This window comes from Heterocephalus glaber, unplaced genomic scaffold (assembly GCF_053883595.1).
Source record: "Heterocephalus glaber isolate CG9 unplaced genomic scaffold, H.glaber_assembly_v1.0 deba00000818, whole genome shotgun sequence".
Taxonomy (NCBI): Eukaryota; Metazoa; Chordata; class Mammalia; order Rodentia; family Bathyergidae; genus Heterocephalus; species Heterocephalus glaber.
Genome location: NW_028258164.1, coordinates 8,808,793 through 8,824,728, shown reverse-complemented (window position 1 = coordinate 8,824,728; position 15,936 = coordinate 8,808,793). Strand labels below are relative to the sequence as shown.

At 38.1% G+C, this 15,936-nt stretch overlaps 2 protein-coding genes across 2 annotated transcripts; both read right to left on the bottom strand.

The window, feature by feature from the left end:
* Nucleotides 1–930, bottom strand: LOC101700609 (olfactory receptor 2A2-like). The gene is given in 3 exon segments (XM_021240915.2): nt 1–748; nt 750–806; nt 808–930. Coding segments are annotated over 3 exon segments (882 nt in total). The 5' UTR covers nt 916–930; the 3' UTR covers nt 1–31.
* Nucleotides 931–14,108: 13,178 nt separating this feature from the next.
* On the bottom strand, nt 14,109–15,038 carry LOC101700968 (olfactory receptor 2A5-like). The gene has a single exon (XM_004860544.2). It carries the CDS (start codon nt 15,036–15,038, stop codon nt 14,109–14,111), a length of 930 nt encoding a protein of 309 aa, XP_004860601.2.
* Between the last annotated feature and the right edge of the window lie 898 nt (nt 15,039–15,936).

Below are 15,936 nucleotides of genomic sequence, written 5' to 3'. Positions count from 1 at the left end.
TTTTAGAGGAAGGCTCAAATGTGCCAACAGTTTATCCACTCGTGCCTCCAGTGCTGCTCTTCCGCAAAACCCTGTGGAAGGCGCCCTGCACTTGTGCGTTCCGCAGCCTGTAGACGATGGGATTCAGCACTGGGTTAAAGAGACTGTGAAACAGTGACAGCTTCTCCTGCTCCTCCCGTTGATTAGAGTCTGGAGCCATATAAACCAGCATGGCTATACCAAAGAAGAGCCCAACCACACAGAGGTGGGAGGAACGGGTGGAGAAGGCCTTTACGCGGCCCTGCTTGGACTGGATTTTCAGGATGGCCCAGAGGATGTTCATGTAGGAGACAAGCATTAAGGAGATGGGGCCGACTAAGACAAAAACACAGGCTGCCAGGATGACGACTTGGTTGAGCCAAGTGTCAGCACAGGCCAGCTTGAGGACAGCCAGGATTTCACAGAAGAGGTGGTTCACTTCCTGGGGCCCACAAAAGGGCAGCCTCAGTAGGAGAATTGCATGTACCATGGAAAGGGTAAATCCAAATGACCAGGAAGTTGCAGCAAGGGCCACGCATACTCTCCAGCTCATGATGACAGTGTAATGGAGGGGGTGGCAGATGGCCACATACCGGTCATAAGACATTGCCACCAAAATGAGGCACTCTGTAGCAGCGAAGCCCAAGTACAAGAATGTCTGCATTATGCATGGGCCAAAGGAAATGGTTCTCCTGTGGCTCATGAGGTTCCCCAGCATCTTGGGGACATTTGTTGGACGCATAGCACATGTCAAGGACAGCCAGGTGTGAGAGGAAGAAGTACATAGATAGGGGTGTGCAGTCTGGGGTCCAGGTAGATGAGTCCCAAGATTATGCCATTTGCCAGGAGGCTGAAGATGTACAACAGGGAGAACACCCAGATGAGGAACACCTCCATCTCTGCGCTGAGCTGGAATCCCACCAAGACGAACTGGGTGACCCAGGACTGGTTGCCTCCCTTGTGTAAATGATGTTCTATCAAGGAATGAAGCGTGACAAAATTGTCAGGGCTGAGGAATCAATAAAAAGTGGATTTAATTACCTCAAAAGGAGCTCAGAGAAAAGTGGTGTGTGTAATCTTATTTGACATCCTCCTCATTCTTTGTATTTGTACTGTTTTTTAAACATTTTGCTATGAAATATATTTAAACATATAGAGAAATGTCAAAAATTATGCAGACTCCCATCCACCTTCACCTAGATTCAGCAAATGTTGATATTTCATTTTGTCTTATACTATTTCTCTCTATGTGCCTAATGTTTTTAGCCATTTAAAATTCAAGTGTGGAGATGGTGCCCATTTAGTCCTAAATTTCTCTTTTTTTCACCAAGAAAAAGGACATTCCTTAACCCAGCCACACTATAATTATAAAAATCAGGAGATTCATTATTGGCATGTTTCCTTTCTCTAATATCTAGTATTCTTTCACCATTATTTATCTAGGACCTAATCCAAAACTAAGTATTATATTTAGTATTATCTCTCTTTAGCTCATTGCACCTAGATTACTTATTCCGCCTTTTTGTAAATTTCCAGGCATTGATATTTTCAAAAATAGAATTTGGTAGACTGTACCTCAAATTGAGAATATATAGTGCTTCTTATATTTTGATTCAAATTATTCCCTTTCTGCAGAAAAAAAATTGTTCTCAGTGCATTATGAGTGGGTGAATGATGTTAATTTGTCCCATTGTTGAGGAAGCTAACCTTGATCACTTGGTGAAAATATTGCTTCCCAGATATCTCTAAAATTACTATTTTTCCTAATTAGTTTATGGAGCACCTATTAAAATTATTATACAAATGTATTGTTCCTCATGAAGGAGCTAGTCACTAGTTCATTTTATTCTCTATCTAGTCTTGGCATCTATTGATTATTTTGTCTGATTCACTTATTAGTAAGAATAATTGAAAATGTGTAGTCTTATCTCCATCATTGATTTTATACTTATTAATTGATAATTTTATATAAAAATCTATGTGTAACTATGTATCTATCTACCTAATGATAATTTCTGGACTCATGAATTTTTCATCATTTTTTTGGTACTTTATTTTTCTACTTTCAGACCTCTCAAACTAGTTCCTCTGTCCCATTATCTTGTTTCTATCATTTTGGGCACTTTTTCATTTCTGATATGATCAGAAGTTTAAGGTTCATATGTGCCATTCCCAACTCCAGCCACAAAATAGCAATTTTTCCAAGAAGGTCTAGTTATTTTTAGTGATGAATAATATTTATAAACCAATATCTGGTGTTTATTCACCTTTTCATAATTTATGTTTTTATCATGATAATTTAAATTTTATAATAATTTTATTGTTATTTATATTATGAGGATATAATGCATTTCTCGTATTCTCATTTAAAGGGATAAGCATATAATTTGGAACAGTATACAAATAGTTGCAGAGGATAATACATTCTCCAGATTATTTTTAAAAATTGTATATAATTTAAGTGGCTTCCTTTATAGAGTTAAAACTGTTACTAAAGAATTTAAGCAAAAAACAAATAAAGTTAATGGGAAGGAATGTATAATTTTAAAAAACTGTTACTAAAATAACATTAGCATTGCAGAACATGTTCTTGATGGTATTTACTATTTTATTATTAGTGAAAATACATATTTGTAATCATAGCACCTTATTAATCATCAGGGTCATACTATTTTGTTTGTTTGATTTTTGGTTTTTGGTTTTTTTGAGGCAGGGTCTTGTTATGTAGTTCAGGCTGGGCTTGAGCTCACTATATAACCCAGGCTAGCCTCGAACTCATGGTAATCCTCCTGCCTCAGCCTCCTGAGAGCTGGGACTACAGGCATGTGCCACCATGCCAGGGCAACTTCATATTATTATATGACTTTTAATCTTATTAACAAAATCATAGATTCTTGAACATTTTAGATTTAGAGATTAGTACTTCAAATGTAATCCATTTGTGAAGAAGATAGTACCTGCCTTGTTTCAGATTCTGATGCAGTTTTAAGTTTCTTAGAAAACCATTATGAAACTCTAGTTGAAAAGTTAAAGGAGTAATACCTTGAAACGTGCAATCAAAGGTGATCATTGTTAATAATTGTATAAAGTTATATTTTATTACTATACATTGGGTTTTCATATATTATCACAAACTTAAAATTATACAAAACAGTATGACAATATCTATTATTTAAAATATATCAAGAATTATTTTATATGTCAATATATTTATTTGCTACAAACTTTGAAACATATATAATCATATATTATCTCATTGCTAGATTGCATACAGTTTAATGTTGCAATAATTAAAGTGTTATATACACTTGAAGTTATGAAATCTGATAGTAAATTCTGAGACTTGGTAGTGCTCACCTGAGTCAGTTTATCTATGTGTCTGTAAAAGGCAACTATCTCAATTCTAGTCTAGTCTAGAATAAAACAAGCAAAAATTGCAGGTATATTAAGGCTCATGCCTATAAGAATTGTGCCATGGGAAAGGGGCCTAACCCAGCCATTATGAGACTAACCCCAAATTCACTTTCCCCTTGCTATACCCCACGTTCAAGGGTGCTCCTTTCATGCTGGCTGCAGAGTGACATTGACCCCTTCTGCCGCGGTGAAAGCCTGTGTAAAATCGGCTTCCTTTGGCTTGTTCTTACTGCAACGTGATATTAAATACTAAGAAAGAAAGATGAAATAGATATTAATATTTCACAAAGCTCAAGTACACTTGGCTTGCAATGTGTGCAGTTATTTGGTTTCCAGGATGAAAGTCTCTCCTATTTTACCTGTAACCCCGAGCTACCCACCTTCTCAGTCAAAGGTCTGGATGTATTTTATGTAACATCTCTCTGTGTTTCTTACTCCTCGGATTCCATATGGGTCTGGTGAAACAATCATTCCAACAACACTCTTAGATTTCCTTCCCAGATGCCTTCCTACTCACATTATTAAGAGGTATGGATTTCTGATGCTGTGCTAATCTAATGTTTTCTTCTCAATTCCAATTTCTGGCTTGAGAGGAACTTCCATTCCACAGATGGATGACATCTAAATAATTTGACTCTTTACTGCTCATTAATCAAAGGGCATGTCTTTACCCATGTGGGAATTACAAGCTAAGCAATATTTTAAAATAATTAATGTCATATTACTTAAAATACTGCATAAATATAATTTCATTTCATCACATATGGCTTTCAGGAAGGGTTCCAAGAGCAATGTATTCATAGATAAATTTCTTAAAATGATACATCCAGTTTTTAAAATTAATTTTATTGGTATGTTTAAGATATACAATATAATGACATTCATCTTTGGAAATTTGCACCTTTACATAATCCATCTTGGTTCTTATGTTTTCCCCATTCTCCTGCCCTCCCTTCAACCCCTCCATCCCTCCCTATCTACAAAGACTTTGTTTCCATTTTTCCATTTTCTCATATTAATTCCATTCCCTTCTTTCCTTTCCCCTACCCCTCCCACTTCCCCTTCCCCTTTGCCCCTTTTCTTCCTATTTCACATTATCTAGTATACCTTTTAGTCCTTATTTACACTTTCAGTTTCTCACACTAGAGAAACTATTCGGTATTTACACAGATACATCCAGTTTTAATTGATACCTATTATTGATTTCATTTTTTCCCATTAAGCTTATTGGTACATTTTAGGTATACAATACAGTTACATTCATTATTGGGAACTTTTACCTTTACATGATGTATCTTGGTTCTTATTTTTTCCCCATCCCCCTGCCCTCCCTTCACCCCCTGTACACCCTCCCTATTTACAGAGACTTTGTTTCCATTTTTTCCTTTTCTCATATTTTTTCCTTTCCCTTCTTTCCTTTCCCCTACTGTGTGAATAAAGCTACATTTGATAATTTAGAAATACTGAGAATTTTGAACATCCCCTTGGCATATGTGAAGCATAAGTGAATGTACGTTTTCAGGCAGGTTTGTACTAAGTTGGAAAACACACACCTTTAGCCTCATTGTAGAAGCAGGATGGAGGTTTGTAGTGGAGTCATGAACTTTCGCAAAGGAGGCCCATGTTGGCAACCAAGTCCTATAAAATGAAAAGTTGCAGCTAGATCATGACTGGGCCCCATTAAAAGTCCACTGGCTAGGTAAGGGTACTTTTCTAGCAAATTGGAGGAGACTCCAAAGTGTAGTCTCTTGAGGCACATTTTACATGGAGAGGCTTACGTACTCAATAACAGCAGTTAAAAGAGTTATACCTTTAGGATAGGGATACAGATAATCCTGAAGATAAAGTGAAAAACAAGGTGGCATTGATACTAAATGTCATTTGAATGGAGATATGTCTTGTACTTCATGTCTATTATAACTAAAGTTGTTGCAGACACCACAGCTGTACAGAAAATATTCACTAACTAGATAAATGACAATTTATTCAGTTGAAGATTTAGTTATTAAAATATAATGTTATATTGAGTATATATTATATAATCTGTATATACAATGCATAATAATCTATTTCTAAGTATTGATCAAGATACGTTTCTACTTAAAAAAACCTGTTACAACTCAGTCATTTGAAACTTTAAAATGATAAAATAATAGTTTTTATAAAGAATAAACTTAAGCATAGTGATATGGATTACATTACATCTATAGACAAAATGCACACATTTAAATGTATCAATATCTGTAGTGGGTTGAATGATGACCTCGAAAAAGTTATGGCCACATCCTAATTCCTAGCACCTCTGAATGTTGTTTTATTTTGAAAAGAAAGTACATGCAGATGTGATTAATTTAAGGATCTTGAGATAATTCTCAATTTTATAGGTGGGCTCTAGTTCCAATGACAGTGTCCTTATGAGATAAAAGCAGAATACTTGAAAAAAGCTGGAGAAACCACCCAGATATAAGAGATGTGAAAATGGAGCCTGGGCAGATGCGGCCAAAACCCTAAGAATGCTGACACTCACCAGAAGGAAGAAGACAGGAGAAACGTGTTCCTCCCTGGAGTTTCCAGAGAGAGCATGACACAGCGCAATTTCAGACTTCTAGCAGATCCCAGAACTGTGGACAAGTACATTTCTATCGTTGTAAGCTACCACATCCATGGTAATTTTTATACCAGCTGCAAAAAACTAAAATAGCATCTTATACCTACTTGGAATTGATTCTTTTACAAAGATGGCTTCAGAGAAATAGCTTTTAGAGCATCTACTTCAGATGGAGGGAAATTACCTAGGAAACAGGCATAAATTACATGTGCCAACATTCTAAACTTTTGCATACGCCAAGCCTAAGGGGGGTATCATTTACACGTGCAGGGTCTCTTTGAGAACAGTGCTCCAATGAAACAGAGAGACTAAATCAGAGACTTAAAAATTTCTCTAAATGTAATACATTTGAGGAAGGTTCTATATAAAATGGATGAAATTATTTTTTCTATAGCTGAAGAATATTCCTGTAGTATGCCAAGTGGAGGACAGCAACATCGACATGCAGAATTTTACCTAGCCACAGTGGGCACAATAAACAATGTCTGTAACCCACTTAATTTCTGATCATAAAGAATAACTGTACTATTGAAGGTTTTCAATGTATTGATACCCAATAGCAACATTTGTGTCTTGACTTTTTAATCTGGCGATTTTTGTGTCTGGATTAATGAATTTTTAAATCATCTTCATCATTCCAATTTTGCAGTTAAAAAAGAGGCCACATAAAAATGCAGGTAGACTAAAATCCTTCAGAAGAAAAAGTCACAGTGATGATACCATTTTCACATTCTCAATAAAGTAAATAAAACAATGGCAACTCAGAAAACAAAATGTATCCATGATCAATATGAGCAATTTTCTACCTAGACAGTCCTGCTACCGAGAGTGTTTTTCTTCAGCCAGGGAGTTTCATTCTAGTTCTCCAACTTAGGATGCTAATTCTATCCTGTTTAATGGTAAGAAAAATACGGATATAATATAGAGTAATTTCAAGTCTGATAGCACGATAAGGTGATAACCTGGGATGGATCCAAAAAGAAATAATTACTTGGCAAATTTACCTCATACACTGTTCCAGCAGGGAAAAGATTTACTGCAACAGTTGGATTTGTTTTTCAGTAATATCTTTAAAAGAGGGTTTCCTGGCCAACAGTGCTTTCATTTAGGCTGGGTAATATATAAAGTTTTCTCATTAATTTGGCTACTTGAAAGCCTTATTCACAGGCAATGCCTGAATATGCTCTGATTTCTGAGTGTCTTCTTACTGAGACAATAATGTTATCTCTGACCACCAATATCAGATCACATTGAGAGCTTATGGAGAGAGGAGCTAAGGAGCCCTGGGACTTCCAGCCCACAACACAGGGGTAGAGGTTCCAGGGTGGGGAGGTGTGTCTATTTCATCTCCCTGCCATGCAATGCACCCATGGAGTTGGTGCAAGATCACCGAGGCATGTCATTCTCTTGCATAGTCCTGGTGATTTCTGCTGCCATCCTATTCTATTTCAGCTACTCACAGAGAAACCCACTTCCTAGCACAATGAATCTCTACAGTATAAGGTGTTAGCACTGGATTTTCCCAGAGGAAAACAATTTGACCTAGGATAAACCATTTGGAGAAGAGAAACATACCTCTAAAATGGGTAGAATCCTACTCCCTCTGGCAGCCTGCGTAGGATGAAATTCCAGACATAGGAAGATTCATTGGACTTGATGAAACTTCTCTGGTGAACCCCAGGAGCATAACTTCTATTTTAGAATCAGAAAAACAAAATATTCCTGAGTTTCCATTGAGAATTCAAATTCCCAGAAGGATCATAAGATATCATACCTCTTTATTTTCACCCTGAGGGGTGAGGATGCTCTGGATCCCTCTGGAAGAGAGAAAAGATTGTATGTGATCATCCTTGGAGGAAAAAGTCTACAGAATGGGCAGGGAAGATACTGGCATAACACTGTACCTGAACAAACTCTCGAGCATCTCAAGTGTCATGAACCCGAGATAGCTACCACAAATACAACAAGCTCTTTAAAATTTTTATGACATTATGGCTTCTTGTGTCTGGCAATCCCCTGCCCCACAATGTAGGCTTTTAGGTAGTTGAGAAGTATGGAAATTCCAGGAAGAAAAAGTTCCCCATTGACAAGTGTGTTCCATCATTGAGTCCTTACAATGTTTCTGAAAATGTTCCAGAGGACTTATTTATAAGGAGTCTAAATTTTAACAGAATCATTATCCTCATTTTACATATGAAGGGTTAAAGTTGAAATTGTCAGCTACTTTTTTCAGTAAGATCCAGGGACCTCGGAGAACTTCTGAGAACCTTCCAAATGGTCTGTGGAATCAAAACTATTTCACAGAGATGTTTAGACATTTTTTACCTTTGTTCATCCTCATTCTCCCACACATGCAGACTGAATCTTTCCAGAGGCTGCCTGATTGGTGAAATTGCAACAAACAGAAGCCAGAAGAAGTTATTAAATGTAGCTGTCTACTGTTTGCCAAACACTTAAAAATCTAACATATGGGAAACATAGCTACTTTTTACGCTTTTTCTTATACAGTATGGTTATTTTTCATGAGACACTCTTTATATTAACCCATTATGGAAGAATTTAAAACGTGAATTAAAGATAAATGTTTTTAAATTCTCAGTTTTAATTTCTATTATGGTAAATATAGACAAAAGTACTTACACTAACAAAATATTGTTAGGTCTTCTGTAATTTTTAAGAGTTTAAAGGTGTCCTAAGAACAAAAAGCTATGCAACAGTTGCACTAAATGATAAGTCGTCCATGTAGTAAGGGCCGAGGTTGGGATCAATGATCCGTGTCTCTCTGGAAGTACAGAGCACCTGGATGACTGCTAGATTGACTCCAGGTCTCAGGTACGCTTGTACTCGCCTGACAGAGTGGTTCCTCAGTCCATGGGAAGGAAAGGAGGGAATCACCCTTAATGTTTGGTTTTTCCTATGACAAGGATGAAGCCACAGTGAAGGTGTTACCAATTCAAAGCAACGAATGAGTCCAAACACGCTGATGTATTGACAGGGTTCACAGTTTCCTAGCACTTGGCCTAGGCTTCCTTACAAAGAGATTATAAAATGATCTCTTCTAACAAAAAGAGCACCTACATTTAGGAACACATTTATGTACGGGAACAGTGTCAGCACACCCATGCCTAACATTTGAGGGAGTCAGTGTAGGGCAGAGAAAGTCCAAACATCATTACAATGGGCAAGGATTTGGGTATTTCTGTATTCCAAATGAATTGGGAATGAAGCCAGCCACCATGTTTCAGTTTAAGGGTGTTCCTTTAAAACTGGTTTCTACTGTATGCAGGGCTCAGTCCTGTCCTGTGGCAAAAACAAAGTGCTATTCAGAAGAGTTTCTAGCCCCCTTTGTGCTACAAGTTGTTTTATACTGGTCTATTCTTGCAGTGAGGACAGCCATTTTATATCAATTAAAATGATCAGTGCCCCTAGAGAACTTCAGCAAGCTACAAGGTCCACTAGGTTCTCGTACATATTGTCCTATGGCTACTGTGGCTTCCATCTGCATAAAAGCAGCCAAGAAAACTGTTAGGTCAAGGTGCAAGCCCTTCCTAACACAGACTCTTGGCAGGATTCTGAATTATTTATTGGTCTGCACAGCCTGTTTCACTAAAGCTCGCCTCATTGTATTTCCAGGCTGAGTCTCTTGCTTTTCCACTTGGAAGACAATTCCTTCTGATCTGTTTATCCTTATTGACAAATAATTTTCATCTGAATCTTACTCCTTACTAAACTCAGCTTGTTCCATGATGATAAAAGGACACCTCTTTCCCCTAAAGCCTTTTATGTCTTGAAGGACAATCACCTTTCTTGTTATTATTGTGTACTAATGGCCTGCGTGCAGTTAGACTATAAGTTAGCTGTTCAAAAATATTGGATTCCTCATATTAGAGTTTGATAAATGGTAGCTCGCTAAGATGTAGTTTAACCTGTCTAAACCATAAAAGCTCCTGTGACCTTCATTCTTTCAAGGTGAGGTCAGTCCCAGAGGATTCATAGCTACATATGAAAGCTATACTTTATTCTTATCAGGCACCCAATGTCTTCTATTCTGTTTAAAGTGTTCCATTCACAAATACAAGGAAAATATATACCTGTATCAGCATTCTATGGCATACTAGGAATGCAGTGGGTTTAGTTTTGTTCATTATAAACAAGAAGCTTTCTCAGAATTTGAACATTAAGTTTTACAGTTATACCGTGATCTATCAGCTGAGGATTGTACACCACCTCATATGACCAAGTGCAATGTAGTTCCCAGAGATTTCTTCCCAAATGATATTCTTTATATAATAGATGTAACCAGAAAAATAGAAACAAAGGTATTGGTACATTGCTGTAGTTCCATTTAGTCATCATCAGTTTAGTTTATCATCATGACCTATAGTCAAAATGTCTCTCAATGTAATGTCCCCAAAGACTGCAAGCTTGTTTGACTTAACACATTCCATGGGATCTAGGTTCATAGAAGAGCAGGTCTACAGAGCTGCTCACTCTGTTATGCCAGAGTGGAATTACCCGTGAGTGGTCCTTCTCTGCCTAATGTATTGTAAGACGTCAAAGGAAAATTTAGTTTTTGTTACTTGCTTCTGTTAATCTTTCTCCCTGACCAGTTCTTCATTTTTCCTTCACAAAATATTGCACATTGGAGAAAGTGCAGAATTTTTTAATAGCATGGATAATAACTTCAACATTCTTTCTGTAGCTGTTTAGGATATAAATTTTGTGGCCTGTCATATTAGTTGTGGTCCTATTGGCTTTTCACAGGCATTCTCTGGGGCAAGGCTTTCGAAACGTTTATTATGGTGACTTTGATATGTTTCCAAAGCTCGTAGGCTTGAAGGCACCTTGAAGATGCTAGAAACAGATGCGGGCCCCTCCCTTCCCAAGGATGGCTGTCAGGCCCTGGTGCAATTTCCTCTCACAGGTGTTGGACAAAAAAATGCCCCATCTATATTTTAACCCTCAAGAATGAAGATTCAGTGAAAGAAAATTATTCCTTTTCACTGTATTCTCAAAGTAAAGAATATTTTACAATTTGTAATTTTTTTGCTTAAATTCTTTTATTGGTACATTTTCGGTATACAATACATTTACATTTCTCATTGGGTTATTTAAAGATATTAGCTAGGTGTCTGAACATGCATGGTGATGATTCATTTGGATTGGTAATAGACTGGATTGAGAAACACCTGGATTAGGAAAGCTCACTTCTGGGTGTGTCTGGGTGGCTCGGTGGTGGGGGGAGCTTTGAGGAATGTCTGGCCCCTGGCCCCTTCCTCTCTGGCTCTTCCTTCCCATTCTGCTTCTTGGCTGAGAAGAGGTGAGCAGCTTTCTCTGCCAGGCCTTTCCGCCATGATGTTTCTGCTTCAGAGCCAGGTGACTCTATAGACTGAAACCAAGAACCAAAATAATATGTTCCCCCTTAAATTGCTTTCTTGCATATTGGTCACAATGACAAAAAATGACCAATACTGTACAACCATCAAAATTAAAATATTAATTTATTTGTTTTATTTTGCTTTTAGAGTTCAGGGGATCATCATTTCACAAGATGGGAGTTTATGATTGGAAACAGTTTTGTTTTGTTTACAAATTGACTTGTAATACCCTTCCCTCCCCTTCCCTCCCTTCCCTTCTCTTCCCTTCTTTTCCCTTTCCTCCTCTCCCATCTCTTTTTCTTTCTTTCTTTTGGAGCTGGGGATTGAACCAGGTCTTTTCATATACTAAGCATGTGTTCTTCCACTGAGCTGCATTCCCAGTCTTTGTATTTCTTTTTTAGTACATGCTTTGACCGAGACACATGGTAGCCAGAAATGTCCAGCTCTTTTTGAAAGAAGATGGTAGAGAAGATATTTCAAATAAATGTGGGAGAGCAATATATCACAGAATGTTTTGCTTTTAGGGATGGTAAACACTGAAAGGAAATTTGTGTGTAGTCATATAAAGACTAGAAATTGGCCTAGTGATTTTACAATTGACCAAGGAGCCCTAAGAAGGAAAAGAAAACCATAAAACATACTCATATAATACTTTATATTTCAAGAGTAAAAAGAAGCCATGGTGATTAAAATGTTTTGATATTATTTAAAGCTCTGACTATTAGAGTAATTATCAACATTAGAATTCTCTGTGCCAGGCATGGTGGTACATACCTGTAATCCCAGCACTCGGGAGGCAGAGGCAGGAGGATTCCCATGAGTTTGAGGATAGTGTGGGCTACCTAGTAAGTTCAGGGTCAACTGAACTACAACAAGAGACCCTGTCTCAAACAAACAAACAAAAAGCCAAACAAACAAACAGAACAGAAATCAATGGAATTAAAAAACAGAAAAACAGAAGAATCAATGAAAACAAAAGTTGGTTCTTTATAGAAATCAACATTGGAAATCTCTGGATCTATCAGTCTACACAATCCCTTTCTTTACATGTTAAAGATTTATCTATTATAAGAAATTAAACCTGTTTTGAGGTTTCCTTAATGACAAGTTTTTCTCCAGATGTTCTCTGCCATGTGAAATCATTATCAGATATGCGCGACTAGAGTTGAGAATTAAATTTCCTGGTAACCCAGGCTAAAATGAGGGTGGCTTTCAGAATATGTAATTAAAACTAGCACTATTTCATCATAAAGATATAAAGTGCTTCAATTCAGTGTTAATCAGTCTCTGTACAAGATATCTCTTTACTGCTTATGAGGCATGTGTGTGTGTGTGTGTGTGTGTGTGTGTGTGTGTGTTACTAAAAGCTAATCCCAGGGACTTGTCTACAACAGGCAAGTGTTCTACAGCTGAACAATATTCCACATCCCCTCTGTGCTACTTTGACTGTATTACTGTATTCCAATTCAGATCTTTCATTCCAAGCTTTTCTTGCATAGCCTCAGGTTCTAATTCTTAGTAGACAGTAATAGGAACTTACTCTGAGTTCCTAAGTATAATGGAGCAGCCATGCATCTTACACTCCACTGGGCATTAAGTCACAGTAAGTTTTGCGTGTTGTGACGAGAAGAGAAGCCTCACTGGAGAATGGCTCCAAAGTAACCCCATGGAGTCTTTAAACTGGATTTAATTACCTGACCTCTGATTCCCCATCCCCAGTGAAGCATGCAAACTTTGAATCTGGTAGAACCAGCCCAGCTGTAGCTCCAGAATAAGGGTTGCTAAGCTACTGTTCCATGGCCCCCATTTGATAAGCAACTTATGTTTGTTTGCAAGGTTTCTTGAAACATAGTCACTCTCATTCATTTACGTATTTCTATGGCTGCCTTTGCCAGAGACGAGTGCTTATGACAGAAGATGGCCTGGAAAGTCCTATTACTTACGGCCCTTTACAGGAAAAGTTGCTAACTGTTAATCTAGAGAATGTGTTCCATGCTTTTATTAGCTCAGTGTGACTTAGATATTCTGGATAAAAATGTTTCTAGTATTTATGGTTTCTCAATGCTTGAAATTAGATTTTCAAAAATTCTGAAGAAAAATTACCTATTAACATTGTAGATGCTTTAATAGGTACCAAATAGTATCTCACGGTAGCTTTAGTTTATAATTTCTTGCTGAATAATGGTAGCAGGTAGGACTTTAAATTTATCAGCCATTTGTAGATTTTGTGGAAGTATTTGTGCGGTGCTAATTTCATAATATTATAAAATTTGTTTGCTTACTTTTTATTATCATCAGTTTGAGGGAGTTTGTTTCCAATACTGTCTTGAATTCCATTTCAATGTATATGTAGTTCGAATATTATAATGGTCTGTCATTTCCATTTCATGTTTCCTAATGACAACTTTGTTGAGTAATTATTTTTGAAGAGGTCTGACATCTTAAACATTTTATATTTAGGGCTTTTTGTGGTTTCTGTAATAATCCCAAGATCTTACCAAGATCACAAGGGCACGCATCAATTCTTTTTTTATCAAAAGGTTTATATCCCCTCGGTTTATATGTATAGCCCTATAACTTTCCGTTATAAATTAGCATTTATTCTACAAAGTAAAGAATTGTCAGCTACCATATTTCATGGAAGCAAATCCCCTGCCAACCCGACCCCATCACGTGCCTGTCCATGTCTCTCACACGGGCCTCTGCTTCCACAGCGCCCTCCTCAGGGCACCCTTCACCTCTGCGTTCCTCAGGCTGTCGATCAGGGGGTTCAGCATGGGGTTGAAAAGGCTATAAAACAGGGACAGGATCTTCTGCTGCTCCTCAGGATGGCGGGACTTGGGGGCCATGTACATGGCAATGGCGCTGCCAAAGAAGAGCCCCACCACGCAGAGGTGGGAGGAGCAGGTGGAGAAGGCCTTTCTGCGGCCCTCCCCCGACTGCACCCTCAGGATGGCAGCCAGGATGCGGCTGTAGGAGACCAGCACCAGGCACAGGGGCCCCGCTAAGATGAACACACAGGCTGCAAAGATGACGACTTGATTGAGCCTGGTGTCAGCACAGGCCAGCTTGAGGACAGACAGGATTTCACAGAAGAAGTGGCTGATTTGATGAGGCCCACAGAAGGGCAGCCTCAGCATGAGAACCACATGGACCAGGGCCAGGAGGAAGCTAAGAGCCCAAGAAGTGGCAACCAAGACAGCACACACCCTCCAGCTCATGATGACAGTGTAATGCAGGGGGTGGCAGATGGCCACATAGCGATCATAGGACATCACCACCAAGATCAGGCACTCTATGTGAGCAAAAGCCAAGTATAAAAATGTCTGCATTATGCATGGAACAAAGAAGATGGTTCTTCTTTGATTCACAAGATTCACCAACATCTTGGGGACATTGTTGGAAGCATAGGACACGTCTACAATGGCCAGGTGTGTGACAAAGTACATGGGAGTGTGTAATCTGGGGTCCAGGCAGATAATCCCAAGGATGATTCCATTCCCCAGGAGTGTGAAAGCATAGAAGAGAGAGAAAAGTCCAAAGAGGAAACACTCCAGTGCTGGATCAGCCTGGAACCCCAGCAGGGTGACCTCCGTGATCCATGTCTGGTTGCTGCCCATGCTCCTGTGGCAGAGGCACAACCTCCTCCAAGACAGGAAGGTCAGAGCTGCAGAGCAAGGGCACAGAGTATTTAGTAGCTGTTGTAGAGTAAGCATCTAGAATTGTGTCAGTTAAGATGTATTTCCTAGAATTTTTTTGGATATGTTGCAAAAAAAGTTTGCTCATAAAAATGAGAAAAAAAAACCCTATTCTGTCAATGGGATCATTAAAAAAAGACAAATCTATACAGAGATATCTTAACATATATAATACATTAAAACATAAATTAGCATAATAGGATCTACTGTGATATACTCATACACACTTGCACACGTATTTTGTTTTGGAGAATTCATGTGTTCTGCATTTCATTTTACAGTGGGAATCTTGATTCCTTTTTTAGTTAGAAGAGGATTATTCTGACAAAATCCTGCACTAGGTTATGGTTTCTTTTCCTGGGCCTGCTTACCATTGGGGTCAAGGCATGATGTAATCAGGGTCCAGTCCTCTGTTTCCTATGCTTGCCCATTAATCCACTTACCTTCTCACATCCTTTCTACACTCTTATTTCAGTTTTGAAATTCATTCAAAATAACTTCTCACATTTCTAATTTCTTTGACAATTCCTAAGACTCTCCTTTCCAGCAACTCATTGGAAGCTCTTTTTGGTACTTTTTCCCCCTATCGCTAGTGTTTGTAATTTTATTTTGAGAATTTTCCTTACTTCTTCATTAGAACCTGCTATTGAGATTTAGGTATAAGTGAAAGAACTTTTTGGCTATGAGAAATGAACACATGCATGTATCTTAGCGATAGTCATACACCATTTCATGTTGTTTTAGTCAGTGATGGACTGTATATACCATGATGGTCCCATAAGATAGTACCACTTGGTGATGTTGTAATCATCTACCCTTG